Source organism: Anthonomus grandis, unplaced genomic scaffold, assembly GCF_022605725.1.
Source record: "Anthonomus grandis grandis unplaced genomic scaffold, icAntGran1.3 ctg00000301.1, whole genome shotgun sequence".
Classification (NCBI taxonomy): domain Eukaryota; kingdom Metazoa; phylum Arthropoda; class Insecta; order Coleoptera; family Curculionidae; genus Anthonomus; species Anthonomus grandis.
This window is the reverse complement of record NW_026088453.1, coordinates 88,107-112,421: the sequence shown is the minus strand read 5'-3', so window position 1 is coordinate 112,421 and position 24,315 is coordinate 88,107. Positions and strand designations below refer to the sequence as shown.

Sequence of the window (24,315 nt, the reverse complement as noted above, 5' to 3'; positions counted from 1 at the left end):
AAATTTCGGTTTTTTACAATTAACATGTACTTTTTTAGATCGAAAATTTTGCATAACTTTTTTGTTATTAAAGATAGAGCTTTCATTTAAAAACTGTTAAGTACTCCTAGCGAAGGGGCACCTTTCGCGTAATTATCAAAATTGAAAAAATTATAGTTTTTGAGAAAAATCGAAATTTCGGTTTTTTACGATTAACATGTACTTTTTTAGATCGAAAATTTTGCATTACTTTTTTGTTATTAAAGATAGACCTTTCATTTAAAAACTGCCAAGTACTCCTCGCAAAGGGGCACCTTGTACGTAATAATCAAAAACTAAAAAAATTGTAGTTTTTGAAAAAAATCTAAATTTCGGTTTTTTACAATTAACATGTACTTTTTTAGATCGAAAATTTTGCATAACTTTTTTGCTATTAAAGATAGAGCCTTCATTTAAAAACTGTTAAGTACTCCTAGCGAAGAGGCATCTTGCACAAAATTATTAAAATTTAAAAAATTATAGTTTTTGAAAAAAATCGAAATTTCGGTTTTTTACAATTTACATGTACTTTTTTATATCGAAAATTTTGCATAACTTTTTTGTTATTAAAGATAGAGCTTTCATTTAAAAACAGTCAAGTACTCCTAGCGAAGGGGCACCTTGCACATAATTATCAAAATTATAAAAATTATAGTTTTTGAGAAAAATCGAAATTTCGGTTTTTTACGATTAACATGTACTTTTTTAGATCGAAAATTTTGCATTACTTTTTTGTTATTAAAGATAGAGCTTTCATTTAAAAACAGTCAAGTACTCCTAGCGAAGAGGCATCTTGCACATAATTATTAAAATTTAAAAAATTATAGTTTTTGAAAAAAATCGAAATTTCGGTTTTTTACAATTAACATGTACTTTTTTATATCGAAAATTTTGCATAACTTTTTTGTTATTAAAGATAGAGCTTTCATTTAAAAACTGCCAAGTACTCCTCGCAAAGGGGCACCTTGCACATAATTATCAAAATTGAAAAAATTATAGTTTTTAAGAAAAATCGAAATTTCGGTTTTTTACAATTAACATGTACTTTTTTAGATCGAAAATTTTGCATAACTTTTTTGTTATTAAAGATAGAGCTTTCATTTAAAAACTGTTAAGTACTCCTAGCGAAGGGGCACCTTTCGCGTAATTATCAAAATTGAAAAAATTATAGTTTTTGAGAAAAATCGAAATTTCGGTTTTTTACGATTAACATGTACTTTTTTAGATCGAAAATTTTGCATAACTTTTTTGCTATAAAAGATAGAGCCTTCATTTAAAAACTGTTAAGTACTCCTAGCGAAGAGGCATCTTGCACATAATTATTAAAATTTAAAAAATTATAGTTTTTGAAAAAAATCGAAATTTCGGTTTTTTACAATTAACATGTACTTTTTTATATCGAAAATTTTGCATAACTTTTTTGTTATTAAAGATAGACCTTTCATTTAAAAACTGCCAAGTACTCCTCGCAAAGGGGCACCTTGTACGTAATAATCAAAAACTAAAAAAATTGTAGTTTTTGAAAAAAATCTAAATTTCGGTTTTTTACAATTAACATGTACTTTTTTAGATCGAAAATTTTGCATAACTTTTTTGCTATAAAAGATAGAGCCTTCATTTAAAAACTGTTAAGTACTCCTAGCGAAGAGGCATCTTGCACATAATTATTAAAATTTAAAAAATTATAGTTTTTGAAAAAAATCGAAATTTCGGTTTTTTACAATTAACATGTACTTTTTTATATCGAAAATTTTGCATAACTTTTTTGTTATTAAAGATAGAGCTTTCATTTAAAAACAGTCAAGTACTCCTAGCGAAGGGGCACCTTGCACATAATTATCAAAATTAAAAAAATTATAGGTTTTGAGAAAAATCGAAATTTCGGTTTTTTACAATTAACATGTACTTTTTTAGATCGAAAATTTTGCATTCCTTTTTTGTTATTAAAGATAGAGCTTTCATTTAAAAACAGTCAAGTACTCCTAGCGAAGGGGCACCTTGCACATAATTATCAAAATTGAAAAAATTATAGTTTTTGAGAAAAATCGAAATTTCGGTTTTTTACAATTAACATGTACTTTTTTAGATCGAAAATTTTGCATAACTTTTTTGTTATTAAAGATAGAGCTTTCATTTAAGAACTGCCAAGTACTCCTCGCAAAGGGGCACCTTGTACGTAATAATCAAAAACTAAAAAAATTGTAGTTTTTGAAAAAAATCTAAATTTCGGTTTTTTACGATTAACATGTACTTTTTTAGATCGAAAATTTTGCATAACTTTTTTGCTATAAAAGATAGAGCCTTCATTTAAAAACTGTTAAGTACTCCTAGCGAAGAGGCATCTTGCACATAATTATTAAAATTTAAAAAATTATAGTTTTTGAAAAAAATCGAAATTTCGGTTTTTTACAATTAACATGTACTTTTTTATATCGAAAATTTTGCATAACTTTTTTGTTATTAAAGATAGACCTTTCATTTAAAAACTGCCAAGTACTCCTCGCAAAGGGGCACCTTGTACGTAATAATCAAAAACTAAAAAAATTGTAGTTTTTGAAAAAAATCTAAATTTCGGTTTTTTACAATTAACATGTACTTTTTTAGATCGAAAATTTTGCATAACTTTTTTGCTATAAAAGATAGAGCCTTCATTTAAAAACTGTTAAGTACTCCTAGCGAAGAGGCATCTTGCACATAATTATTAAAATTTAAAAAATTATAGTTTTTGAAAAAAATCGAAATTTCGGTTTTTTACAATTAACATGTACTTTTTTATATCGAAAATTTTGCATAACTTTTTTGTTATTAAAGATAGAGCTTTCATTTAAAAACAGTCAAGTACTCCTAGCGAAGGGGCACCTTGCACATAATTATCAAAATTAAAAAAATTATAGGTTTTGAGAAAAATCGAAATTTCGGTTTTTTACAATTAACATGTACTTTTTTAGATCGAAAATTTTGCATTCCTTTTTTGTTATTAAAGATAGAGCTTTCATTTAAAAACAGTCAAGTACTCCTAGCGAAGGGGCACCTTGCACATAATTATCAAAATTGAAAAAATTATAGTTTTTGAGAAAAATCGAAATTTCGGTTTTTTACAATTAACATGTACTTTTTTAGATCGAAAATTTTGCATAACTTTTTTGTTATTAAAGATAGAGCTTTCATTAAAAAACTGTTAAGTACTCCTAGCGAAGGGGCACCTTTCGCGTAATTATCAAAATTGAAAAAATTATAGTTTTTGAGAAAAATCGAAATTTCGGTTTTTTACGATTAACATGTACTTTTTTAGATCGAAAATTTTGCATTACTTTTTTGTTATTAAAGATAGAGCTTTCATTTAAAAACAGTCAAGTACTCCTAGCGAAGAGGCATCTTGCACATAATTATTAAAATTTAAAAAATTATAGTTTTTGAAAAAAATCGAAATTTCGGTTTTTTACAATTAACATGTACTTTTTTATATCGAAAATTTTGCATAACTTTTTTGTTATTAAAGATAGAGCTTTCATTAAAAAACTGTTAAGTACTCCTAGCGAAGGGGCACCTTTCGCGTAATTATCAAAATTGAAAAAATTATAGTTTTTGAGAAAAATCGAAATTTCGGTTTTTTACGATTAACATGTACTTTTTTAGATCGAAAATTTTGCATTACTTTTTTGTTATTAAAGATAGAGCTTTCATTTAAAAACTGTTAAGTACTCCTAGCGAAGGGGCAACTTTCGCGTAATTATCAAAATTGAAAAAATTATAGTTTTTGAGAAAAATCGAAATTTCGGTTTTTTACCATTAACATGTACTTTTTTAGATCGAAAATTTTGCATAACTTTTTTGTTATTAAAGATAGAGCTTTCATTTAAAAACTATTAAGTACTCCTAGCGAAGGGGCAACTTTCGCGTAATTATCAAAATTGAAAAAATTATAGTTTTTGAGAAAAATCGAAATTTCGGTTTTTTACAATTAACATGTACTTTTTTAGATCGAAAATTTTGCATAACTTTTTTGGTATTAAAGATAGAGCTTTCATTTAAAAACTGTTAAGTACTCGTAGCGAAGGGGCACCTTTCGCGTAATTATCAAAATTGAAAAAGTTATAGTTTTTGAGAAAAATCGAAATTTCGGTTTTTTACGATTAACATGTACTTTTTTAGATCGAAAATTTTGCATTACTTTTTTGTTATTAAAGATAGAGCTTTCATTTAAAAACAGTCAAGTACTCCTAGCGAAGAGGCATCTTGCACATAATTATTAAAATTTAAAAAATTATAGTTTTTGAAAAAAATCGAAATTTCGGTTTTTTACAATTAACATGTACTTTTTTATATCGAAAATTTTGCATAACTTTTTTGTTATTAAAGATAGAGCTTTCATTTAAAAACTGCCAAGTACTCCTCGCAAAGGGGCACCTTGCACATAATTATCAAAATTGAAAACATTATAGTTTTTAAGAAAAATCGAAATTTCGGTTTTTTACAATTAACATGTACTTTTTTAGATCGAAAATTTTGCATAACTTTTGTGTTATTAAAGATAGAGCTTTCATTTAAAAACTGTTAAGTACTCCTAGCGAAGGGGCACCTTTCGCGTAATTATCAAAATTGAAAAAATTATAGTTTTTGAGAAAAATCGAAATTTCGGTTTTTTACGATTAACATGTACTTTTTTAGATCGAAAATTTTGCATTACTTTTTTGTTATTAAAGATAGACCTTTCATTTAAAAACTGCCAAGTACTCCTCGCAAAGGGGCACCTTGTACGTAATAATCAAAAACTAAAAAAATTGTAGTTTTTGAAAAAAATCTAAATTTCGGTTTTTTACAATTAACATGTACTTTTTTAGATCGAAAATTTTGCATAACTTTTTTGCTATTAAAGATAGAGCCTTCATTTAAAAACTGTTAAGTACTCCTAGTGAAGAGGCATCTTGCACATAATTATTAAAATTTAAAAAATTATAGTTTTTGAAAAAAATCGAAATTTCGGTTTTTTACAATTAACATGTACTTTTTTATATCGAAAATTTTGCATAACTTTTTTGTTATTAAAGATAGAGCTTTCATTTAAAAACAGTCAAGTACTCCTAGCGAAGGGGCACCTTGCACATAATTATCAAAATTGAAAAAATTATAGTTTTTGAGAAAAATCGAAATTTCGGTTTTTTACAATTAACATGTACTTTTTTAGATCGAAAATTTTGCATTACTTTTTTGTTATTAAAGATAGAGCTTTCATTTAAAAACAGTCAAGTACTCCTAGCGAAGGGGCACCTTGCACATAATTATCAAAATTGAAAAAATTATAGTTTTTGAGAAAAATCGAAATTTCGGTTTTTTACAATTAACATGTACTTTTTTAGATCGAAAATTTTGCATAACTTTTTTGTTATTAAAGATAGAGCTTTCATTTAAGAACTGCCAAGTACTCCTCGCAAAGGGGCACCTTGCACGTAATTATCAAAATTGAAAAAATTATAGTTTTTGAGAAAAATCGAAATTTCGGTTTTTTACGATTAACATGTACTTTTTTAGATAGAAAATTTTGCATAACTTTTTTGTTATTAAAGATAGAGCTTTCATTAAAAAACTGTTAAGTACTCCTAGCGAAGGGGCACCTTTCGCGTAATTATCAAAATTGAAAAAATTATAGTTTTTGAGAAAAATCGAAATTTCGGTTTTTTACGATTAACATGTACTTTTTTAGATAGAAAATTTTGCATAACTTTTTTGTTATTAAAGATAGAGCTTCCATTTAAAAACAGTCAAGTACTCCTCGCAAAGGGGCACCTTGCACATAATTATCAAAATTGAAAAAATTGTAGTCTTTGAAATAAATCGAAATTTCGGTTTTTTAAATTAACATGTACTTTTTTAGATCGAAAATTTTGCATTACTTTTTTGTTATTAAAGATAGAGCTTTCATTTAAAAACAGTCAAGTACTCCTAGCGAAGAGGCATCTTGCACATAATTATTAAAATTTAAAAAATTATAGTTTTTGAAAAAAATCGAAATTTCGGTTTTTTACAATTAACATGTACTTTTTTATATCGAAAATTTTGCATAACTTTTTTGTTATTAAAGATAGAGCTTTCATTTAAAAACTGCCAAGTACTCCTCGCAAAGGGGCACCTTGCACATAATTATCAAAATTGAAAAAATTATAGTTTTTAAGAAAAATCGAAATTTCGGTTTTTTACAATTAACATGTACTTTTTTAGATCGAAAATTTTGCATACCTTTTTTGTTATTAAAGATAGAGCTTTCATTTAAAAACTGTTAAGTACTCCTAGCGAAGGGGCACCTTTCGCGTAATTATCAAAATTGAAAAAATTATAGTTTTTGAGAAAAATCGAAATTTCGGTTTTTTACGATTAACATGTACTTTTTTAGATCGAAAATTTTGCATTACTTTTTTGTTATTAAAGATAGACCTTTCATTTAAAAACTGCCAAGTACTCCTCGCAAAGGGGCACCTTGTACGTAATAATCAAAAACTAAAAAAATTGTAGTTTTTGAAAAAAATCTAAATTTCGGTTTTTTACAATTAACATGTACTTTTTTAGATCGAAAATTTTGCATAACTTTTTTGTTATTAAAGATAGAGCTTTCATTTAAAAACTGCCAAGTACTCCTCGCAAAGGGGCACCTTGCACATAATTATCAAAATTGAAAAAATTATAGTTTTTAAGAAAAATCGAAATTTCGGTTTTTTACAATTAACATGTACTTTTTTAGATCGAAAATTTTGCATAACTTTTTTGTTATTAAAGATAGAGCTTTCATTTAAAAACTGTTAAGTACTCCTAGCGAAGGGGCACCTTTCGCGTAATTATCAAAATTGAAAAAATTATAGTTTTTGAGAAAAATCGAAATTTCGGTTTTTTACGATTAACATGTAATTTTAAAGATCGAAAATTTTGCATTACTTTTTTGTTATTAAAGATAGACCTTTCATTTAAAAACTGCCAAGTACTCCTCGCAAAGGGGCACCTTGTACGTAATAATCAAAAACTAAAAAAATTGTAGTTTTTGAAAAAAATCTAAATTTCGGTTTTTTACAATTAACATGTACTTTTTTAGATCGAAAATTTTGCATAACTTTTTTGCTATAAAAGATAGAGCCTTCATTTAAAAACTGTTAAGTACTCCTAGCGAAGAGGCATCTTGCACATAATTATTAAAATTTAAAAAATTATAGTTTTTGAAAAAAATCGAAATTTCGGTTTTTTACAATTAACATGTACTTTTTTATATCGAAAATTTTGCATAACTTTTTTGTTATTAAAGATAGAGCTTTCATTTAAAAACAGTCAAGTACTCCTAGCGAAGGGGCACCTTGCACATAATTATCAAAATTGAAAAAATTATAGTTTTTGAGAAAAATCAAAATTTCGGTTTTTTACAATTAACATGTACTTTTTTAGATAGAAAATTTTGCATAACTTTTTTGTTATTAAAGATAGAGCTTTCATTTAAAAACTGTTAAGTACTCCTAGCGAAGGGGCACCTTTCGCGTAATTATCAAAATTGAAAAAATTATAGTTTTTGAGAAAAATCGAAATTTCGGTTTTTTACGATTAACATGTACTTTTTTAGATCGAAAATTTTGCATTACTTTTTTGTTATTAAAGATAGAGCTTTCATTTAAAAACAGTCAAGTACTCCTAGCGAAGAGGCATCTTGCACATAATTATTAAAATTTAAAAAATTATAGTTTTTGAAAAAAATCGAAATTTCGGTTTTTTACAATTAACATGTACTTTTTATATCGAAAATTTTGCATAACTTTTTTGTTATTAAAGATAGAGCTTTCATTTAAAAACAGTCAAGTACTCCTAGCGAAGGGGCACCTTGCACATAATTATCAAAATTGAAAAAATTATAGTTTTTGAGAAAAATCAAAATTTCGGTTTTTTACAATTAACATGTACTTTTTTAGATCGAAAATTTTGCATAACTTTTTTGTTATTAAAGATAGAGCTTTCATTTAAAAACTGTTAAGTACTCCTAGCGAAGGGGCACCTTTCGCGTAATTATCAAAATTGAAAAAATTATAGTTTTTGAGAAAAATCGAAATTTCGGTTTTTTACAATTAACATGTACTTTTTTAGATCGAAAATTTTGCATAACTTTTTTGCTATTAAAGATAGAGCCTTCATTTAAAAACTGTTAAGTACTCCTAGCGAAGAGGCATCTTGCACATAATTATTAAAATTTAAAAAATTATAGTTTTTGAAAAAAATCGAAATTTCGGTTTTTTACAATTAACATGTACTTTTTTATATCGAAAATTTTGCATAACTTTTTTGTTATTAAAGATAGAGCTTTCATTTAAAAACAGTCAAGTACTCCTAGCGAAGGGGCACCTTGCACATAATTATCAAAATTGAAAAAATTATAGTTTTTGAGAAAAATCGAAATTTCGGTTTTTTACAATTAACATGTACTTTTTTAGATCGAAAATTTTGCATAACTTTTTTGTTATTAAAGATAGAGCTTTCATTTAAAAACTGTTAAGTACTCCTAGCGAAGGGGCACCTTTCGCGTAATTATCAAAATTGAAAAAATTATAGTTTTTGAGAAAAATCGAAATTTCGGTTTTTTACAATTAACATGTACTTTTTTAGATCGAAAATCTTGCATAACTTTTTTGTTATTAAAGATAGACCTTTCATTTAAAAACTGCCAAGTACTCCTTGCAAAGGGGCACCTTGTACGTAATAATCAAAAACTAAAAAAATTGTAGTTTTTGAAAAAAATCTAAATTTCGGTTTTTTACAATTAACATGTACTTTTTTAGATCGAAAATTTTGCATAACTTTTTTGCTATTAAAGATAGAGCCTTCATTTAAAAACTGTTAAGTACTCCTAGCGAAGAGGCATCTTGCACATAATTATTAAAATTTAAAAAATTATAGTTTTTGAAAAAAATCGAAATTTCGGTTTTTTACAATTAACATGTACTTTTTTATATCGAAAATTTTGCATGAAACTTTTTTGTTATTAAAGATAGAGCTTTCATTTAAAAACAGTCAAGTACTGCTAGCGAAGGGGCACCTTGCACATAATTATCAAAATTGAAAAAATTATAGTTTTTGAGAAAAATCGAAATTTCGGTTTTTTACAATTAACATGTACTTTTTTAGATCGAAAATTTTGCATTACTTTTTTGTTATTAAAGATAGAGCTTTCATTTAAAAACAGTCAAGTACTCCTAGCGAAGGGGCACCTTGCACATAATTATCAAAATTGAAAAAATTATAGTTTTTGAGAAAAATCGAAATTTCGGTTTTTTACAATTAACATGTACTTTTTTAGATCGAAAATTTTGCATACCTTTTTTGTTATTAAAGATAGAGCTTTCATTTAAGAACTGCCAAGTACTCCTCGCAAAGGGGCACCTTGCACATAATTATCAAAATTGAAAAAATTATAGTTTTTGAGAAAAATCGAAATTTCGGTTTTTTACGATTAACATGTACTTTTTTAGATAGAAAATTTTGCATAACTTTTTTGTTATTAAAGATAGAGCTTCCATTTAAAAACAGTCAAGTACTCCTCGCAAAGGGGCACCTTGCACATAATTATCAAAATTGAAAAAATTGTAGTCTTTGAAATAAATCGAAATTTCGGTTTTTTACAATTAACATGTACTTTTTTAGATCGAAAATTTTGCATAACTTTTTTGTTATTAAAGATAAAGCTTTCATTTAAAAACTGCCAAGCACTACTGGCAAAGGGGCACTTTGTACGTAATAATCAAAATCTAAAAAATTATAGTTTTTGAAAAAAATCGAAATTTCGGTTTTTTACAAATAACATGTACTTTTTTAGATCGAAAATTTTGCATACCTTTTTTGTTATTAAAGATAAAGCTTTCATTTAAAAACTGCCAAGCACTCCTGGCAAAGGAGCACCTTGCACATAATTATTAAAATTGAAAAAATTATAGTTTTTGAAAAAATTCGAAATTTCGGTTTTTTACAATTAACATGTACTTTTTTAGATCGAAAATGTTGCATAACTTTTTTGTTATTAAAGATAGAGCTTTCATTTAAAAACAGTCAGGTACTCCTAGCGAAGGGGCACCTTGCACATAATTATCAAAATTGAAAAAAATTATAGTTTTTGAGAAAAATCGAAATTTCGGTTTTTTACAATTAACATGTACTTTTTTAGATCGAAAATTTTGAAGGCTCATATCTCGGCTTCTATATGAATTATCATGAAAATTCCAACGGTTTTGTCTTAGTTTCGTCCTTCTGAATCCAACGAAACCATCCGCAAGATCGTAGCTTCTACGAGAGCCGAGATATGGCATTTTTGTAGCCCATTTTTGGCCTCAAAAACGGACGTCGAAAACGACTTTTTCAGGATTTTCAAAGTGCTCTCATTCCCTTAGTTCTGCTCGGATCCTGTTATAACCCGGTGTTTTCGTAATCTAGGTGATCAGAATAAGACGCTGGTATACTTAGTTTGACTTTGAAAAAAATCAATTATTGGTGAAAAAATTCGATACGGGGGGGTATACCAGAAAAATGAAAAAACCCAAACTTTGAAGGCTCATATCTCGGCTTCTATATGAGCTATCGTGAAAATTCCAACGGTTTTGTCTTAGTTTCGTCCTTCTGAATCCAACGAGACCACCCGCAAGGTCGTAGCTTCTACGAGAGCCGAGATATGGCATTTTTGTAGCCCATTTTTGGCCTCAAAAACGGACGTCGAAAACGACTTTTTCAGGATTTTCAAAGTGCTCTCATTCCCTTAGTTCTGCTCGGATCCTGTTATAACCCGGTGTTTTCGTAATCTAGGTGATCAGAATAAGACGCTGGTATACTTAGTTTGATTTCGAAAAAATCAATTTTTGGTGAAAAAATTCGATACGGGGGGGTATACCCGAAAAATGAAAAAACCCAAACTTTGAAGTCTCATATCTCGGCTTCTATATGAGCTATCGTGAAAATTCCAACGGTTTTGTCTTAGTTTCGTCCTTCTGAATCCAACGAAACCATCCGCAAGGTCGTAGCTTTTACGAGAGCTGAGATATGGCATTTTTGTAGCCCATTTTTGGCCTCAAAAACGGACGTCGAAAACGACTTTTTCAGGATTTTCAAAGTGCTCTCATTCCCTTAGTTCTGCTCGGATCCTGTTATAACCCGGTGTTTTCGTAATCTAGGTGATCAGAATAAGACGCTGGTATACTTAGTTTGACTTTGAAAAAAATCAATTTTTGGTGAAAAAATTCGATACGGGGGGGTATACCCGAAAAATGAAGAAACCCAAACTTTGAAGGCTCATATCTCGGCTTGTATATGAGCTATCGGGAAAATTCCAACGGTTTTGTCTTAGTTTCTTCCTTCTGAATCCAACGAGACCATCCGCAAGGTCGTAGCTTCTACGAGAGCCGAGATATGGCATTTTTGTAGCCCATTTTTGGCCTCAAAAACGGACGTCGAAAACGACTTTTTCAGGATTTTCAAAGTGCTCTCATTCCCTTAGTTCTGCTCGGATCCTGTTATAACCCGGTGTTTTCGTAATCTAGGTGATCAGAATAAGACGCTGGTATACTTAGTTTGATTTCGAAAAAATCAATTTTTGGTGAAAAAATTCGATACGGAGGGGTATACCCGAAAAATGAAAAAACTCAAACTTTGAAGGTCGATATCTCGGCTTCTATGGGAGCTATCGTGAAAATTCCAACGGTTTTGTCTTAGTTTCGTCCTTCTGAATCCATCGAGACCATCCGCAAGGTCGTAGCTTTTACGAGAGCTGAGATATGGCATTTTTGTTGCCCATTTTTGGCCTCAAAAACGGACGTCGAAAACGACTTTTTCAGGATTTTCAAAGTGCTCTCATTCCCTTAGTTCTGCTCGGATCCTGTTATAACCCGGTGTTTTCGTAATCTAGGTGATCAGAATAAGACGCTGGTATACTTAGTTTGACTTTGAAAAAAATCAATTTTTGGTGAAAAAATTCGATACGGGGGGGTATACCCGAAAAATGAAGAAACCCAAACTTTGAAGGCTCATATCTCGGCTTGTATATGAGCTATCGGGAAAATTCCAACGGTTTTGTCTTAGTTTCTTCCTTCTGAATCCAACGAGACCATCCGCAAGGTCGTAGCTTCTACGAGAGCCGAGATATGGCATTTTTGTAGCCCATTTTCGGCCTCAAAAACGGACGTCGAAAACGACTTTTTCAGGATTTTCAAAGTGCTCTCATTTCCTTAGTTCTGCTCGGATCCTGTTATAACCCGGTGTTTTCGTAATCTAGGTGATCAGAATAAGACGCTGGTATACTTAGTTTGATTTCGAAAAAATCAATTTTTGGTGAAAAAATTCGATACGGGGGGGTATACCCGAAAAATGAAAAAACTCAAACTTTGAAGGTCGATATCTCGGCTTCTATGGGAGCTATCGTGAAAATTCCAACGGTTTTGTCTTAGTTTCGTCCTTCTGAATCCAACGAGACCATCCGCAAGGTCGTAGCTTCTACGAGAGCCGAGATATGGCATTTTTGTAGCCCATTTTCGGCCTCAAAAACGGACGTCGAAAACGACTTTTTCAGGATTTTCAAAGTGCTCTCATTTCCTTAGTTCTGCTCGGATCCTGTTATAACCCGGTGTTTTCGTAATCTAGGTGATCAGAATAAGACGCTGGTATACTTAGTTTGACTTTGAAAAAAATCAATTTTTGGTGAAAAAATTCGATACGGGGGGGTATACCCGAAAAATGAAAAAACCCAAATTTTGAAGGCTCATATCTCGGCTCCTATATGAGCTATCGTGAAAATTCCAACGGTTTTGTCTTAGTTTGGTCCTTCTGAATGCAACGAGACCATCCGCAAGGTCGTAGCTTCTACGAGAGCCGAGATATGGCATTTTTGTAGCCCATTTTTGGCCTCAAAATCGGACGTCGAAAACGACTTTTTCAGTATTTTCAAAGTGCTCTCATTCCCTTAGTTCTGCTCGGATCCTGTTATAACCCGGTGTTTTCGTAATCTAGGTGATCAGAATAATCCGCTGTTATAGTTAGTTGGAATTCGAATAAAAAAAAATTATGAAAAAATTTGAAAGAGGGGGGGGTATATAATTTCTTACTGATAAACAGTGTGGGGCGGGTGGGGGATATGGGTTGACTCACTCGTTCACATGTGAGCATATCTTTTATTCTCCAGCTCTCTCTGCAACGACCAGGACTAACTTCTCTTTCTAAAAATGACCGAAACAGTGGTGGGGGACGTATGTGCAGACATGTAGCACACTTTGTCATGGATCGCCTCCTTTATGGGCCCAGTATTCGGTCGGACCTGATACCTCAGTGGACGGTAGTGGTCGCTTTCTTTACCTACTTGATCAAGGACAATGTAGAGAGCAAACAGGTGGTTTTAATAGAAAACCTATTGGAGATGATTTTGGATGTCCAGCTGGACCAGAGCTGCTGGGTGCGGAAGGTCGGGGTATGCCCCGGAGAATTTGAATAAGGAGCTCGTGGTGCGGTACTGCAATCAGATACTGGGCATTTTAATGGACTGTTTGGATTATAACAATTTGGGGTAAGTTTCTTAACTTAAAAATTTTGAAAATTAAAAAAAAATATCAAACCACAAACAAAATATATAATGTAGCGAAACGACCTCTAAATTTGCTATAGTTCGTTCTATTAGAATATCGGGCGTCTTAAATTTTTTATTTATTTGTGGAAATGTGTGACATTCTTTAAACCCTACATTTCTGCTCGGAGTATTCGTATGATTATTACTTCGTTTATCACCATTTAATAAAGAAGTATGGCGCTTTTGACTCTGTGGTTCCGTTAAAAGGTTTTAATCCGGGTCAGTGCTTTTATTATTAATAGGTAAGGTTACAACTGTCCTGTTTCTTGGCTAGCAATTTATGTTATCTATTTTGTTATTAAAAGGTGTTAAAACTAAGCCCATAACTGAGGTGAATTAACTGAGATTTCCCGACATAAGTGGTTTCTTTGACATACGAACCCTCGGGACTAAAAATCCCATTACAATAAAAGTCCAAAAAAAACATTTATTGTTATAAGTTGCCCAAATGATGGGCAGAATGGCAGGTTTGGCAAATCAATAACTTCTTCCGAGTATTTGACACCGTTGAAAAAGAAGAAGAAGAAGAGAAGTAGCAGTAACGAGTGTGAGAGGGAAACGAGGTAGGAAAATGGACAGACAACCCTCTGGTTTCCTCCACTCCTGTGGGCGTCTCATTGTCTATCCCTTTCCCTCCCTCATTTCTCTCGCACTTTGGCTACATTCTACTTCTCTTCTCCTTCTTCCTCTTTTTTAAATGCCTGGACAAAATTATTGATTTTTTACAAGCAGTTGAACCCAAAGTTTCTTCTGCTTCTTCTTTTTCTTCTTCTTCTTCTCTCTCTTTTTCTTTAAAAACCTCAAATACCTGGATTCCGTTTACATATACTTACTTTGAATAAATCTCTACCATGAGAATTACAAATAAAACATCTAATTTTGGCAGTGACAATTTATTAATTGATTGATTTTATTGACCGGCAAGCTTTCCTGTGATTATCACAGACTTTGTTTCTGGTGATCAAATCTCGATATGGATTTTAATGAGTTTTTAGTCCACATTATCAATATTGTCCATTTTCTAAGTCAATTCAGTAAAAATTCCAGGATTTATTTCTTAATAAATAAATAGGACCCGAAGAAATAACTCGACAACGAGCTACTCAACTGTAGGTTCCTTGAAAGGTTCTACTCTTAATATAATCATTTACAAAATGATCGACCTATTCTTCCTTATCTAGGAACGAAAGCGAGCTGATCCTGGAGTCCCTGCAATCCTTCTCGAAACTCCTGAACAGTTTGCCAGGGTACAAATTCAGTTCCTTTCAAGTTACCGGAGCAGTGAGGATCAAGTTGCTATTCAGTCAAGAGGATCCACGTCTAAGGAGATCCTCGATCCAGTTATTAGGAGATCTGGCAACATCCTTTGGCCAGGAGACCAATTTGGAGGCATTCAAGGATCGAGTGAGATCCAAGGGAACCTCATCACTTTACTCTTGCATCTATGCGCTCCAGACGTGTATATTGTCAAGGTATGACTTTTTTGGATCATTTTACTCACTTAACTCATGCATGGACCCCATTTAGGCCTGTAAAAGTACAATGCAGAAGGTTGGCCCTTATCTGGATTTTCCGGAGGTATACCGCATGATCCAGGAGTGTTTGGGCGATGACACCGACTTGATGTTCACGGATTTTATTGGGGAGTTAATTAAACGCATGGTAAGTAAATGGCAGCACCTTAAATGTAATATTCATGCAGTTCGTCTGTGATATATTTTGAATTTAATTAGGGATTTATGGAATCAAAGATATCAAGGTTATTTGGGGGTCAAATCGAGGACGAGTTGGTTTAAAGGTGGCGTCTAAGGGCCAATCCCGCCCTTGTCATCGGTTTGTTCTACGCCGAACTACTACCCGAGAATAAACCGAAAGTTTCACTGGAAACTGTCTGTGATAAACTGAACAGACTGATGCAAGACGAGTCAGAAGAAGTTAGGATTAAGGCAAGTCAAGCTATATCGTGTTTGTTTTTATAATTATTGTAGAACGGAATGTGCTAGGGGGATAGTACGATTAAGTCTTTTAAATCAGTTTTTAGTAAGAAAATTTAAAAAAAGTCAACAGGGGTCAAAACTGACTTGTGGGTGGACTTTGTAGCTTATAAGTTTATCTCTGTCGCACTCATTGTAAAAAAAAAACTTGAAACGTGGAAAAACTGAAATTTCACAAAGTTTATTAGTTTTAAAATTTTGCATAACTTTTTTGTTATTAAAGATAGAGCTTTCATTTAAAAACTGTCAAGTACTCCATGCAAAGGGGCACCTTGCACATAATTATCAAAATTGAAAAAAATATAGTTTTTGAGAAAAATCGAAATTTATGTTTTTTACGATTAACATGTACTTTTTTAGATCGAAAATTTTGCATAACTTTTTTGTTATTAAAGATAGAGCTTTCATTTAAAAACTGCCAAGTACTCCTCGCAAAGGGGCACCTTGCACATAATTATCAAAATTGAAAAAATTATAGTTTTTGAGAAAAATCGAAATTTAGGTTTTTTACGATTAACATGTACTTTTTTAGATCGAAAATTTTGCATAACTTTTTTGTTATTAAAGATAGAGCTTTCATTTAAAAACTGCCAGGTACTCCTCGCAAAGGGGCACCTTGCACATAATTATCAAAATTAAAAAAATTATAGTTTTTGACAAAAATCGAAATTTCGGTTTTTTACAATTAACATGTACTTTTTTAGATCGAAAATTTTGCATTACTTTTTTGTTATTAAAGATAGAGCTTTCATTTAAAAACAGTCAAGTACTCCTAGCGAAGGGGCACCTTGCACATAATTATTAAAATTTAAAAAATTATAGTTTTTGAAAAAAATCGAAATTTCGGTTTTTTACAATTAACATGTACTTTTTTATATCGAAAATTTTGCATAACTTTTTTGTTATTAAAGATAGAGCTTTCATTTAAAAACTGCCAAGTACTCCTCGCAAAGGGGCACCTTGCACATAATTATCAAAATTGAAAAAATTATAGTTTTTAAGAAAAATCGAAATTTCGGTTTTTTACAATTAACATGTACTTTTTTAGATCGAAAATTTTGCATAACTTTTTTGTTATTAAAGATAGAGCTTTCATTTAAAAACTGTTAAGTACTCCTAGCGAAGGGGCACCTTTCGCGTAATTATCAAAATTGAAAAAATTATAGTTTTTGAGAAAAATCGAAATTTCGGTTTTTTACGATTAACATGTACTTTTTTAGATCGAAAATTTTGCATTACTTTTTTGTTATTAAAGATAGACCTTTCATTTAAAAACTGCCAAGTACTCCTCGCAAAGGGGCACCTTGTACGTAATAATCAAAAACTAAAAAAATTGTAGTTTTTGAAAAAAATCTAAATTTCGGTTTTTTACAATTAACATGTACTTTTTTAGATCGAAAATTTTGCATAACTTTTTTGCTATTAAAGATAGAGCCTTCATTTAAAAACTGTTAAGTACTCCTAGCGAAGAGGCATCTTGCACAAAATTATTAAAATTTAAAAAATTATAGTTTTTGAAAAAAATCGAAATTTCGGTTTTTTACAATTTACATGTACTTTTTTATATCGAAAATTTTGCATAACTTTTTTGTTATTAAAGATAGAGCTTTCATTTAAAAACAGTCAAGTACTCCTAGCGAAGGGGCACCTTGCACATAATTATCAAAATTATAAAAATTATAGTTTTTGAGAAAAATCGAAATTTCGGTTTTTTACGATTAACATGTACTTTTTTAGATCGAAAATTTTGCATTACTTTTTTGTTATTAAAGATAGAGCTTTCATTTAAAAACAGTCAAGTACTCCTAGCGAAGAGGCATCTTGCACATAATTATTAAAATTTAAAAAATTATAGTTTTTGAAAAAAATCGAAATTTCGGTTTTTTACAATTAACATGTACTTTTTTATATCGAAAATTTTGCATAACTTTTTTGTTATTAAAGATAGAGCTTTCATTTAAAAACTGCCAAGTACTCCTCGCAAAGGGGCACCTTGCACATAATTATCAAAATTGAAAAAATTATAGTTTTTAAGAAAAATCGAAATTTCGGTTTTTTACAATTAACATGTACTTTTTTAGATCGAAAATTTTGCATAACTTTTTTGTTATTAAAGATAGAGCTTTCATTTAAAAACTGTTAAGTACTCCTAGCGAAGGGGCACCTTTCGCGTAATTATCAAAATTGAAAAAATTATAGTTTTTGAGAAAAATCGAAATTTCGGTTTTTTACGATTAACATGTACTTTTTTAGATCGAAAATTTTGCATTACTTTTTTGTTATTAAAGATAGACCTTTCATTTAAAAACTGCCAAGTACTCCTCGCAAAGGGGCACCTTGTACGTAATAATCAAAAACTAAAAAAATTGTAGTTTTTGAAAAAAATCTAAATTTCGGTTTTTTACAATTAACATGTACTTTTTTAGATCGAAAATTTTGCATAACTTTTTTGCTATAAAAGATAGAGCCTTCATTTAAAAACTGTTAAGTACTCCTAGCGAAGAGGCATCTTGCACATAATTATTAAAATTTAAAAAATTATAGTTTTTGAAAAAAATCGAAATTTCGGTTTTTTACAATTAACATGTACTTTTTTATATCGAAAATTTTGCATAACTTTTTTGTTATTAAAGATAGAGCTTTCATTTAAAAACAGTCAAGTACTCCTAGCGAAGGGGCACCTTGCACATAATTATCAAAATTAAAAAAATTATAGGTTTTGAGAAAAATCGAAATTTCGGTTTTTTACAATTAACATGTACTTTTTTAGATCGAAAATTTTGCATTCCTTTTTTGTTATTAAATATAGAGCTTTCATTTAAAAACAGTCAAGTACTCCTAGCGAAGGGGCACCTTGCACATAATTATCAAAATTGAAAAAATTATAGTTTTTGAGAAAAATCGAAATTTCGGTTTTTTACAATTAACATGTACTTTTTTAGATCGAAAATTTTGCATAACTTTTTTGTTATTAAAGATAGAGCTTTCATTTAAGAACTGCCAAGTACTCCTCGCAAAGGGGCACCTTGCACATAATTATCAAAATTGAAAAAATTATAGTTTTTGAGAAAAATCGAAATTTCGGTTTTTTACGATTAACATGTACTTTTTTAGATAGAAAATTTTGCATAACTTTTTTGTTATTAAAGATAGAGCTTTCATTAAAAAACTGTTAAGTACTCCTAGCGAAGGGGCACCTTTCGCGTAATTATCAAAATTGAAAAAATTATAGTTTTTGAGAAAAATCGAAATTTCGGTTTTTTACGATTAACATGTACTTTTTTAGATCGAAAATTTTGCATTACTTTTTTGTTATTAAAGATAGAGCTTTCATTTAAAAACAGTCAAGTACTCCTAGCGAAGAGGCATCTTGCACATAATTATTAAAATTTAAAAAATTATAGTTTTTGAAAAAAATCGAAATTTCGGTTTTTTACAATTAACATGTACTTTTTTATATCGAAAATTTTGCATAACTTTTTTGTTATTAAAGATAGAGCTTTCATTTAAAAACTGCCAAGTACTCCTCGCAAAGGGGCACCTTGCACATAATTATCAAAATTGAAAAAATTATAGTTTTTAAGAAAAATCGAAATTTCGGTTTTTTACAATTAACATGTACTTTTTTAGATCGAAAATTTTGCATAACTTTTTTGTTATTAAAGATAGAGCTTTCATTTAAAAACTGTTAAGTACTCCTAGCGAAGGGGCACCTTTCGCGTAATTATCAAAATTGAAAAAATTATAGTTTTTGAGAAAAATCGAAATTTCGGTTTTTTACGATTAACATGTACTTTTTTAGATCGAAAATTTTGCATTACTTTTTTGTTATTAAAGATAGAGCTTTCATTTAAAAACAGTCAAGTACTCCTAGCGAAGAGGCATCTTGCACATAATTATTAAAATTTAAAAAATTATAGTTTTTGAAAAAAATCGAAATTTCGGTTTTTTACAATTAACATGTACTTTTTTATATCGAAAATTTTGCATAACTTTTTTGTTATTAAAGATAGAGCTTTCATTTAAAAACAGTCAAGTACTCCTAGCGAAGGGGCACCTTGCACATAATTATCAAAATTGAAAAAATTATAGTTTTTGAGAAAAATCAAAATTTCGGTTTTTTACAATTAACATGTACTTTTTTAGATCGAAAATTTTGCATAACTTTTTTGTTATTAAAGATAGAGCTTTCATTTAAAAACTGTTAAGTACTCCTAGCGAAGGGGCACCTTTCGCGTAATTATCAAAATTGAAAAAATTATAGTTTTTGAGAAAAATCGAAATTTCGGTTTTTTACAATTAACATGTACTTTTTTAGATCGAAAATTTTGCATAACTTTTTTGCTATTAAAGATAGAGCCTTCATTTAAAAACTGTTAAGTACTCCTAGCGAAGAGGCATCTTGCACATAATTATTAAAATTTAAAAAATTATAGTTTTTGAAAAAAATCGAAATTTCGGTTTTTTACAATTAACATGTACTTTTTTATATCGAAAATTTTGCATAACTTTTTTGTTATTAAAGATAGAGCTTTCATTTAAAAACAGTCAAGTACTCCTAGCGAAGGGGCACCTTGCACATAATTATCAAAATTGAAAAAATTATAGTTTTTGAGAAAAATCGAAATTTCGGTTTTTTACAATTAACATGTACTTTTTTAGATCGAAAATTTTGCATAACTTTTTTGTTATTAAAGATAGAGCTTTCATTTAAAAACTGTTAAGTACTCCTAGCGAAGGGGCACCTTTCGCGTAATTATCAAAATTGAAAAAATTATAGTTTTTGAGAAAAATCGAAATTTCGGTTTTTTACAATTAACATGTACTTTTTTAGATCGAAAATCTTGCATAACTTTTTTGTTATTAAAGATAGAGCTTTCATTTAAAAACTGTTAAGTACTCCTCGCAAAGGGGCACCTTGCACATAATTATCAAAATTAAAAAAATTATAGTTTTTGAGAAAAATCGAAATATCGGTTTTTTACAATTAACATGTACTTTTTTAGATCGAAAATTTTGCATAACTTTTTTGTTATTAAAGATAGAGCTTTCATTTAAAAACTGCCAAGTATTCCTCGCAAAGGGGCACCTTGCACATAATTATCAAAATTAAAAAAATTATAGTTTTTGAGAAAAATCGAAATATCGGTTTTTTACAATTAACATGTACTTTTTTAGATCGAAAATTTTGCATAACTTTTTTGTTATTAAAGATAGAGCTTTCATTTAAAAACTGTTAAGTACTCCTAGCGAAGGGGCAACTTTCGCGTAATTATCAAAATTGAAAAAATTATAGTTTTTGAGAAAAATCGAAATTTCGGTTTTTTACAATTAACATGTACTTTTTTAGATCGAAAATTTTGCATAACTTTTTTGGTATTAAAGATAGAGCTTTCATTTAAAAACTGTTAAGTACTCGTAGCGAAGGGGCACCTTTCGCGTAATTATCAAAATTGAAAAAGTTATAGTTTTTGAGAAAAATCGAAATTTCGGTTTTTTACGATTAACATGTACTTTTTTAGATCGAAAATTTTGCATTACTTTTTTGTTATTAAAGATAGAGCTTTCATTTAAAAACTGCCAAGTATTCCTCGCAAAGGGGCACCTTGCACATAATTATCAAAATTAAAAAAATTATAGTTTTTGAGAAAAATCGAAATATCGGTTTTTTACAATTAACATGTACTTTTTTAGATCGAAAATTTTGCATAACTTTTTTGTTATTAAAGATAGAGCTTTCATTTAAAAACTGTTAAGTACTCCTAGCGAAGGGGCAACTTTCGCGTAATTATCAAAATTGAAAAAATTATAGTTTTTGAGAAAAATCGAAATTTCGGTTTTTTACAATTAACATGTACTTTTTTAGATCGAAAATTTTGCATAACTTTTTTGGTATTAAAGATAGAGCTTTCATTTAAAAACTGTTAAGTACTCGTAGCGAAGGGGCACCTTTCGCGTAATTATCAAAATTGAAAAAGTTATAGTTTTTGAGAAAAATCGAAATTTCGGTTTTTTACGATTAACATGTACTTTTTTAGATCGAAAATTTTGCATTACTTTTTTGTTATTAAAGATAGAGCTTTCATTTAAAAACAGTCAAGTACTCCTAGCGAAGAGGCATCTTGCACATAATTATTAAAATTTAAAAAATTATAGTTTTTGAAAAAAATCGAAATTTCGGTTTTTTACAATTAACATGTACTTTTTTATATCGAAAATTTTGCATAACTTTTTTGTTATTAAAGATAGAGCTTTCATTTAAAAACTGCCAAGTACTCCTCGCAAAGGGGCACCTTGCACATAATTATCAAAATTGAAAACATTATAGTTTTTAAGAAAAATCGAAATTTCGGTTTTTTACAATTAACATGTACTTTTTTAGATCGAAAATTTTGCATAACTTTTTTGTTATTAAAGATAGAGCTTTCATTTAAAAACTGTTAAGTACTCCTAGCGAAGGGGCACCTTTCGCGTAATTATCAAAATTGAAAAAATTATAGTTTTTGAGAAAAATCGAAATTTCGGTTTTTTACGATTAACATGTACTTTTTTAGATCGAAAATTTTGCATTACTTTTTTGTTATTAAAGATAGACCTTTCATTTAAAAACTGCCAAGTACTCCTCGCAAAGGGGCACCTTGTACGTAATAATCAAAAACTAAAAAAATTGTAGTTTTTGAAAAAAATCTAAATTTCGGTTTTTTACAATTAACATGTACTTTTTTAGATCGAAAATTTTGCATAACTTTTTTGCTATTAAAGATAGAGCCTTCATTTAAAAACTGTTAAGTACTCCTAGCGAAGAGGCATCTTGCACATAATTATTAAAATTTAAAAAATTATAGTTTTTGAAAAAAATCGAAATTTCGGTTTTTTACAATTAACATGTACTTTTTTATATCGAAAATTTTGCATAACTTTTTTGTTATTAAAGATAGAGCTTTCATTTAAAAACAGTCAAGTACTCCTAGCGAAGGGGCACCTTGCACATAATTATCAAAATTGAAAAAATTATAGTTTTTGAGAAAAATCGAAATTTCGGTTTTTTACGATTAACATGTACTTTTTTAGATCGAAAATTTTGCATTACTTTTTTGTTATTAAAGATAGAGCTTTCATTTAAAAACAGTCAAGTACTCCTAGCGAAGAGGCATCTTGCACATAATTATTAAAATTTAAAAAATTATAGTTTTTGAAAAAAATCGAAATTTCGGTTTTTTACAATTAACATGTACTTTTTTATATCGAAAATTTTGCATAACTTTTTTGTTATTAAAGATAGAGCTTTCATTTAAAAACTGCCAAGTACTCCTCGCAAAGGGGCACCTTGCACATAATTATCAAAATTGAAAAAATTATAGTTTTTAAGAAAAATCGAAATTTCGGTTTTTTACAATTAACATGTACTTTTTTAGATCGAAAATTTTGCATAACTTTTTTGTTATTAAAGATAGAGCTTTCATTTAAAAACTGTTAAGTACTCCTAGCGAAGGGGCACCTTTCGCGTAATTATCAAAATTGAAAAAATTATAGTTTTTGAGAAAAATCGAAATTTCGGTTTTTTACGGTTAACATGTACTTTTTTAGATCGAAAATTTTGCATTACTTTTTTGTTATTAAAGATAGACCTTTCATTTAAAAACTGCCAAGTACTCCTCGCGAAGGGGCACCTTGTACGTAATAATCAAAAACTAAAAAAATTGTAGTTTTTGAAAAAAATCTAAATTTCGGTTTTTTACAATTAACATGTACTTTTTTAGATCGAAAATTTTGCATAACTTTTTTGCTATAAAAGATAGAGCCTTCATTTAAAAACTGTTAAGTACTCCTAGCGAAGAGGCATCTTGCACATAATTATTAAAATTTAAAAAATTATAGTTTTTGAAAAAAATCGAAATTTCGGTTTTTTACAATTAACATGTACTTTTTTATATCGAAAATTTTGCATAACTTTTTTGTTATTAAAGATAGAGCTTTCATTTAAAAACAGTCAAGTACTCCTAGCGAAGGGGCACCTTGCACATAATTATCAAAATTAAAAAAATTATAGGTTTTGAGAAAAATCGAAATTTCGGTTTTTTACAATTAACATGTACTTTTTTAGATCGAAAATTTTGCATTACTTTTTTGTTATTAAAGATAGAGCTTTCATTTAAAAACAGTCAAGTACTCCTAGCGAAGGGGCACCTTGCACATAATTATCAAAATTGAAAAAATTATAGTTTTTGAGAAAAATCGAAATTTCGGTTTTTTACAATTAACATGTACTTTTTTAGATCGAAAATTTTGCATAACTTTTTTGTTATTAAAGATAGAGCTTTCATTTAAGAACTGCCAAGTACTCCTCGCAAAGGGGCACCTTGCACATAATTATCAAAATTGAAAAAATTATAGTTTTTGAGAAAAATCGAAATTTCGGTTTTTTACGATTAACATGTACTTTTTTAGATAGAAAATTTTGCATAACTTTTTTGTTATTAAAGATAGAGCTTTCATTAAAAAACTGTTAAGTACTCCTAGCGAAGGGGCACCTTTCGCGTAATTATCAAAATTGAAAAAATTATAGTTTTTGAGAAAAATCGAAATTTCGGTTTTTTACGATTAACATGTACTTTTTTAGATCGAAAATTTTGCATTACTTTTTTGTTATTAAAGATAGAGCTTTCATTTAAAAACAGTCAAGTACTCCTA

At 29.3% G+C, this 24,315-nt stretch overlaps 2 protein-coding genes across 2 annotated transcripts in view; both read left to right on the top strand.

Moving 5' to 3' along the window:
- The window catches only part of LOC126749551 (uncharacterized), a 145,610-nt gene that overhangs the window by 114,142 nt on the left and 7,153 nt on the right, over positions 1-24,315 (top strand). The window lies entirely within an intron of this gene.
- LOC126749552 (uncharacterized) lies at positions 13,175-15,739 on the top strand. Its single transcript, XM_050459263.1, has 4 exons — positions 13,175-13,570; positions 14,812-15,102; positions 15,158-15,292; positions 15,364-15,739. Exons 1-3 carry the CDS (start codon positions 13,434-13,436, stop codon positions 15,219-15,221), a joined length of 492 nt encoding a protein of 163 aa, XP_050315220.1. The 5' UTR covers positions 13,175-13,433; the 3' UTR covers positions 15,222-15,292; positions 15,364-15,739.

Excerpts from the sequence above, each read along its gene's own strand:
- LOC126749552 (XM_050459263.1), top strand. The coding sequence starts at position 13,434 with ATGTCCAGCTGGACCAGAGCTGCTGGGTGCGGAAGGTCGGGGTATGCC. Across the intron at positions 13,571-14,811 it reads TTGGATTATAACAATTTGGG|GAACGAAAGCGAGCTGATCC; the intron begins GTAAGTTTCTTA and ends TTCCTTATCTAG. Across the intron at positions 15,103-15,157 it reads CAGACGTGTATATTGTCAAG|GCCTGTAAAAGTACAATGCA; the intron begins GTATGACTTTTT and ends GACCCCATTTAG.